The sequence below is a fragment of the Micropterus salmoides genome, unplaced genomic scaffold (genome assembly GCF_014851395.1).
Source record: "Micropterus salmoides isolate LMB-PRFRI ecotype aquatic unplaced genomic scaffold, ASM1485139v1 Ms_hic_scaffold_2, whole genome shotgun sequence".
NCBI classification, from domain to species: domain Eukaryota; kingdom Metazoa; phylum Chordata; class Actinopteri; order Centrarchiformes; family Centrarchidae; genus Micropterus; species Micropterus salmoides.
Window position 1 is genome coordinate 41,266,065 of NW_024041150.1, and position 8,098 is coordinate 41,274,162.

General features: G+C 40.6%; 1 protein-coding gene across 1 annotated transcript; it reads left to right on the forward strand.

Moving 5' to 3' along the window:
• Positions 1-342: 342 nt before the first annotated feature.
• LOC119912282 (steroid 17-alpha-hydroxylase/17,20 lyase) lies at positions 343-7,502 on the forward strand. The gene is made up of 9 exons (XM_038731415.1): positions 343-581; positions 1,393-1,513; positions 2,372-2,510; positions 3,495-3,724; positions 4,015-4,101; positions 5,321-5,536; positions 6,022-6,191; positions 6,906-7,009; positions 7,109-7,502. Exons 1-9 carry the CDS (start codon positions 343-345, stop codon positions 7,372-7,374), a joined length of 1,572 nt encoding a protein of 523 aa, XP_038587343.1. The 3' UTR covers positions 7,375-7,502.
• Positions 7,503-8,098: the final 596 nt, after the last annotated feature.

Below are 8,098 nucleotides of genomic sequence, written 5' to 3' on the forward strand. Positions count from 1 at the left end.
CAGCCTGATAACATCAAGGTTGGTTGACCAAGATAAACACACACTAACAAGCGCACACACACGTGGTCAGGGTGAGGGCGCACACACACACACACACACACCAGTAATAACAACAACACACACACACACACACACACACACACCAGTAATAACAACATACACACACACACACACCAGTAATAACAACACACACACACACACACACACACACACACCAGTAATAATAACACACACACACACACACACAGGACCTCTGACCTCTCCAAGGTCTCTCCATGTGTGAGAGGGAGATTAAAAACAGCGCTCTCCAGCCTCCCTCTTCATTTTCATTTCATGACAGCCATGTTCACCCGTCTCCTCTCCTCTCTTCCCTCCTTCATCTCTCCTCTCTCCCACCCTCCCTCCTTCCTCCTCGCCGCCTTCTTTGTTGCGGCGGCCGTCTCGTTCCTCATCACGCACCGGTCTCATCCTCCAGCTCGGGGCTCCATCCCCTGCCTGCCGTGGCTCCCCGTCCTGGGCAGCCTCCCCTGGCTGGGAGGAGGCCTCCCTCCACACCTCCTCTTCACCCAGCTGGCCCGCAGGTGAGAAGCCTCTCTGAGATCGTTAATGTTTACTTGTTAGTATTACTCATTAATGTCCGGTAAACCTTTACGGGCCTTTGCGTAGTTTGGGATCTTCAGGGAGGGGTCCAGGCTGAAATCAAAAGGGGACCGGCTGTTTATTTTAATGTTTGTGACGTATTTTATTCGTCACTGTGATGTTCATGTCACCTCTCTCTGTGTGAAGAAGTTTGTACTCTGTTTTGATAAATAAAGTTTATTATTATTATTATTATATAGTAAACTCCTTAATGTTTAGAAGGTGAAATTATCGTTCAGACAGTAAAGGATGTTTTCTACTATGTTTTAAAAACTTTAATCTGTTGTTTTTAGTGCACTGAACTACTACTACTACAATTACAACTTCTTCTACTGCTGCTACCATTACTACTTCTAGTACTACTACTGCTACAATTATTATTACTACTACTTCTATTACTACTACTACTACTACAATTACAAATACTATTACTACTACAACAACTTATACTACTACTACTGCTACTACTAACTACAACATCTACTAATTCTACTACTACTACTGCTACTATTACAACTAACTACTACTGCTAACTAGTACTACTACAGCTTCTATTATTGCTATTATTACTATACTTACTATAAGGGTGGATTTGTCTGATAAAAGGGAGATTTTTTGTCAAGCAGTCTGGCTCTGTTTATTTAGTTCTGTCTGCTGTATAAGTCAACAGATTATCTGAATACATTAATAGTTTTTTTTTGTGTTGTAGGTCAGTCTGATAATGTCAGCTGACATGCTGTGTGTGTGTTTCAGGTACGGGTCTCTGTTTGCTCTCCACCTCGGCCCTCACTACACCGTGGTGGTTAACGACCATCAACACGCCAGAGAGGTCCTTCTGCAGAGAGGGAGAGACTTCGCTGGACGACCGAGCATGGTGAGACACGCAGAGAGAGAGAGAGAGAAAGAGAGGATACTACCAACAGAGGCATTTCTGTTCCCTGACGTTGATCAGTCTGCTTATTTTGTGAAGTATTACCTGTTTTCTTACTCTTTTGAGAGTAAATTGAATATTCAGGGTTTTTAGTAGTTGATTGCACAAAACAAGACATTTGAAGACGTCACCTTGAACTCTGAAAACTTCTAAAGGACATTTTTTGATAGTTGTCAACATTTTGTAGACCACACTAATTAATCGAGAAAAATAAGTGGTACATGAAATGAATACTGAAAATAATCATTAGTTGTAGCCTCCGTTTATTTAACATGGAAACCTCCTCAGTTCAATCAAATTTGAAATTAAATTTACAGGAGAATTAAGCTCATTGATTTTCATAACCTCTGAACCATTCCTGTAGTGCCATCCTTAAGTTTTTTTTAACTGACCGTAAATAGTATTTTAAAGGTTTATAAATAGTATTTTAAATATTTATAAATAGTATTTCATAGATGTTACTCGATACATTTTGATTGCCCGAAATGTGTCAAAAGTTGGCATCGAGTCCTTCTCATGTCTCAGGAAACTTTAGACTACATTTTATTTAGAAAAAGCACTTTATTGTCTCTCAGAGCAGTTTTATGAAAAAAAAAAAGTTAAAATATGCACCAAAACTCAGAAAGGTTTATGTAAACATATGTCAGCGTCCAGGCACTTTAACAATCACATGACAACAGGTTGTAGAGAAACAATGTGTTGGATTTTAATTAACATTTAAAAATATTGTGCGCAACATGGCAGCTTTCCCTGTCAGTGCTACTACTCTTTTTGTTACCCTCTTGCCTTTTTGCTCTGCAGGTGACCACCAACCTGTTGACCAGAGGAGGTAAAGACATCGCGTTTGCAGACTACTCTCCTCTCTGGAAGTCGCACCGTCGCCTCGTCCACAACTCCTTCACTCTGTTTGGAGAAGGAACCAGCCGACTGCAGGACATCGGTACTCTTCTCCGTCCATTATGCTTCTATCCTTTGTTTTCCACACGTCATCCTTCTTCTAGCTGTTTCTGTCTCCTGTTGAAATATAAAACCTTTCACTTGCACAGGACAAACCATCCTTTCCCACTCTCACAGGTGCTGAAACTCATCCTGACCACATCACACTCAAATAACAGCAGATTTTCAGTTAGTCAAAACAAAAGTAAAAACCTGTGTCAGGCCATTAATACTTAATTTTAAGCAGGTTTAGCGGTAGTGTTATTGGGAAAATGCATTTGTGTGCACAAATTCTAAATTCTCAAATAAAAAGAGCTTAACCTTTAATATTATTAACATTTAAACTGGTTAAAGGGATGTCAGAGATAATAAAATGTTGGTTAAAAGGCTAAATCTAAAGAATTACAATGTACGTAACTGCATTAAAGACAAACAAGATTAAGATCAGACTTGCTCTTAAGTTTCCATTTGAGCTCATTGATTGGTGGAGATAAACAGCTGGTGGAGCTAACTCGCCAGCCGCTACCATTAAACCATTGCAGAAAAAGAGGACAAGATGATGTCATTACGCGAGCTCCAGTCGAAGCTCAAACAATGGAAAACCAAAATGGAAATGTCGGATGGTTGGCTCATTTGCATTTTCTCTTCACTCTAAATTGTAGCGGATTTTCTGATCTATGTGTATATAAAAAGGAGAGTTTGTACTGTGAACAGGAAACATGACAACCTTTGGTGGATGGGTGTGGATATAAAATTCATTTTAGAAAATATTATGGTTGTTTAGGTTTTCTAACCATCATAACATGACATAATATCAGCTGTTTTATTGTTGCAAGTGTTTCAGTTTATATTTTAATGACTAAGTGAATTATGTTTTAACTAAGTGAAAATAAACAGAAATTCCAGAGTCATTTCTATTTAATGTCAGAAAATCATTTTAAAAAGTCTACATGCCTTTTCTGTTTGTACTCATCACTTTTCTCTCCAGTTCTGTCGTCCGTGGACAGTCTGTGTGCCGAGCTGTTGTCTAGTGGGTTGCGTGGCTTTGACCCGTCTCCAGCGGTGACCAGGGCCGTCACTAATGTCGTGTGCACGCTTGTTTTTGGTGCTACCTATTGCCATGGCGATGCTGAGCTGCAGGAGGTGATCCGATACAATGACGGCATTGTGCAGACGATAGCCAGAGGAGGACTGGTGGACATTTATCCCTGGATGAAGGTATGTTGACCTAAACGCTGAAATAGTCCGGACAAAAAATATCTTCACTCTCCTAAAAATGTCCTCACCTTCCTAAAATTTCCCAAAACTTCCTAAATTTTTCCAAAATTACCTAATTTACATAAAATGTCTTTCAATTCCAAAAATGTCCTTAGTTTTGAAACATGTCCTTTATCTACAAAACGTCTTCTTTTCCTAAAATGTCTGTCAATGTCCAAAACTCACATTGGACCTTATAAGGCCAGAAGTACAGAGCAAACAAATACTAAGGGTCTGTCTCTGTCCCACAGGTCTTTCCCAACAAATGTCTCAGTAAACTGAAGGAGTGTATCGCCATCAGAGACCGACTGCTGTCCCGCAAACTGGAGGAGCACAAGGTAATGTAGTTTGTCCTGAGGGTGGCGCTAGAGGAGAGTTCATCATGGGGTCAGTAAGACCTAAAGGGTTCATTCATCATGAATGATTTTTTAAATTTAAAAATGAACATTTTATATGACGATATCTATCATTTGACGATAGAAAAACATCTATCATTTACTAATATGTTCCATCGTTTATATCATTGTGTCGCAAATTCCACACTTAACCGTAATATTTTGGGGAGGGAACGGCACTTTGCACCGCAGTTAAATTAGTTTGAAGTTGGAATTCGACATCTATCCAATGTCCAACATAAAACTAATTTCCAACTTGAAACTAACTTCACCGCGGTCTGTTCGTCCATACGTGCCGGTCTAACACCAAAATCTGTGACCTATCAGATTCTGTGACTACACCCAAAGGACAATGTTTTCCTAACCATAACCAAGTACTTTTGGTGCCTAAACCCAACTAAACTGCAACCGCTGCACATCGTCATACGCACTTAACTTACATCAATTAAGTGACTTAACCCCTTGACGCAGATTGTCGCAAATTCGCATCATACCTCTTCCTTGCAGACCGCAAGCCAAGATAGCACATGGATTCCCCCGATGCCTGTTGGTGCATATTCGATACGAACCTAGGAACCTTTTGCAAGCCCTGGTTTCTCGTTTATGCCTGTTGTTGCTAATTTGCATCATACCTACACATACCTGAATTTATATCTTTTCTATGTTCTATAGACAAATTAACAATCTTCACTTAATTTAACATCAGCTTGAAAGCAAATGAAAACACAAATTCAGGCGTTAAGGGGTTAAGTTATTTCAAGCCAAACCATGGTTTGTTGCCTAAACCTAACCAAATACGACATATGGCAACGTTAACTACTAGTTTTATTTTGAAAGTCAAACAGGACTTTGCATATTTAATTTTGCTAACTTGACGGGAAGTTGCATATTGATTGCTGGTAACATGGCTGCGGAGCCCCTACATGTCCAAAAACGAAGCTGAAGGGATACCCAGGGCATTAAAAAGCTTTGAAATGTGAGGAGTTGGGAGTGAGAATGTGATGTGGCAGAAGACACTTCTGAGTTACTGAGCACATTTGGCACACAGCGATTACGCACGTATTGAAAACTGACCTAAATTCAAAGGATGGCCATTTTAGTGTTTATAAAACCTCTAATCCAGTAAGATGAACTCTGCACCACTTCTGTGATCCGTACCCAGGCATCGCTGAGCGACAGTGACCCCAGTGACCTCCTGGATGCCTTGCTAAAGGGCCAGATGGACAGCAGGCAGGGTCTAAAGTCATCTGGGTCAGAGGATGAGAGGATAACAGATGACCATGTCCTGATGACAGCAGCTGAGGCTTTTGGAGCTGGAGTGGAGACGACGTCTACTACACTGCTGTGGATCCTGGCCTATCTGCTGCACCACCCGGAGGTACAGTTATCACACTACTGCTGGTTATATTTCCAATACTATTAATGCTAGCACTGACAATTGTTTTGGATCACCAGTTTTAAAGTGACCAGCCTCTCTGAAGCCAAAACTGTTTTCTAAACCTCATTATCCTGCATCTATTTTGACATCTTGTCAGGCAATTTCACTGGTAACTGTAATGTAAATGTACTGCTATCAATAAATGTAAGTATGGTATAAAACTGACCACAAAATGAGTTTTTAAATATATTTTCATGTTCTTTTCTGGGTTCAAAATGACAATTAAATGCCATTTAATGTCGTCTTTTTCATCTTTCTCTGTTTCATTCTTTATGTAACCATCCTTTGTTTATATCCTGTTTATATGCTGTAATTATGAGACGAAAATAACTGTGAGACTACCTTTGGTGATTTCCATGCACACCTGTAGTTTTTTATCATAAACAATCAGTATGTGGTTGGCTTCTGTGCCCCGCCCCCTCCAGGTCCAGGAGCGCGTGCAGAAGGAGCTGGACGAGAATGTGGGCAGCGAGCGAGCGGTGTGTGTGTCGGACCGCGGCCGGCTGCCGTACCTGGACTGTGTCATCAACGAGGGCATGAGGATCCGACCGGTCAGCCCCGTGCTGATCCCACACACCGCCATGACTGACAGCAGGTAGGCCTACATGTAAATACTAAAGCTGCTGGGATTAGTCGATTAATTGACAGAATTAATCAGCAACTATTTTGATAATCTATTAATTGTTTTGTTCTTGTCCAACACATTGTGGCTCCCAACTCGTCACATATGGACGCTTAATCAAGACCCCTTGGTGCTGCTTTTTAACTCCCTGGGTACCTCCTCAGCTTTGTTTTCCAGAGTTTAGTGGTCTGTGGTCAAGTTAGCAACAATAAATATGCAACATTCAGTTATACTTTCAAAATGAAAGGATGTGTTAAGGTCGCAAAACTTAGCAATTTTAAACACCATGTTGTTAGCATTGCAATTTGGTTAGGTTTAGGTACCAAAAGTACTTAAGTTTAGAAGAAGAAACTGTTACATCAGTTAACTTATGTAACTTTAGTAATGTTATGTTACGTTATTTTACTTTACGTAACCTATGTAACTTTACTATACATTTTTTGTCTTACATGGGAAACGAACAGCAGTCTCCTGGTTGAAAGTCTGGTTTCTGGCCCACCGTCCAGCCAAACCACCTCCTTACTCAAACTTTTCTGTTAAATATCCTATATCCACCTTTAGCATTCAAAAGTGACACATCAGGACTTTCCCTAGTGTGATTAACTGGGACAGATAAAACAGACAGATTAATTAGCAATGAAAATAATCGGTAGATGCTGCCCTCTACACACTCTCTCTTCCTCTTAGTATTGGAGGTCACTCTGTCAGTCGTGGGACTCGTGTTTTGGTCAACATGTGGTCGATTCACCACAACCCCCAGCACTGGGACAAGCCCGACCTGTTCAACCCAGGTAAAAAACACGCACATACACACATATACAAAGTCAGACACATCTAACTTTCAAAAGGGCACCTGAACACACCACCTCCCTCTTTTCTCGCCTCTCTAGATCGCTTTCTTGATGACCAGGGCCAGCGCTTCACACCCTGCTGCTTCATGCCATTCGGGGCAGGACCTCGAGTCTGCGTTGGTGAATCGTTGGCCAGGATGGAGCTCTTCCTCTTCTTGTCCTCTCTGCTACAGCGAATGAGCTTCTCGCTGCCAGACGGGGCTCCCCTGCCTTACCTGCAGGGGCGGCTGGGTGTGGTCTTGCAGCCGTTACCTTATAAGGTCGTTGTCACTCCGAGAGCAGGGTGGGAGCACGGGGTAAAATGAAAGAGGGAGGGTTCAGCTGAACGGCAGGTGAAAAAAACAAATATATATATATATATATATATATATGTTAGTAAACATTAAAAATCCTCCCATAAAAATGAACTGAAATAAATTGTTTAGCAAAAAAACAACAATGTTGTCTCCTCTCTGTCACAACAACAATACAAGAAGCAGAACACTAGCAGCTCAATATAGCAGCCTTTTCCAAAACAAATGATATGAACAGAAACGGGTTTTTTAAAGCTATTAAAAGATTAAAAATCTACATAAAAATGCTGCTAACCATTAAACTACAATATCACACTAGTTTTAACATCAAATACTAGTGCTTATAAAGTACATGCTAAAGATTGGTACTTTCAAAAGAGCTTAATTTTTCAGGAATTTCTACTAACTAACACAAATTAGACCACGGACCCCCATTTGACAAGATCTTGTCCCAAGGCCCCCCATCTGATAGGATTTTAGTTTTATTACAAAATTATATGAAACCCGTGACCAAAATAGTCATACAATCTGTCTACTTATGAATAGAATTATAACAAAAATAAAGTATTCCACTTTTTGCTGGAACCCCCTCAAGGACCCCACTTTGAGAACCACTGATGTAGAGACAGAGCTCAGTTAAAACTTTATGGACGAAAGAAACGTTTCTTACAGATTAATAACTCACCACTCTGAAACTCTTGCTCCAGTCCATGTTGCTAAGCTGGTAAGGAGAACA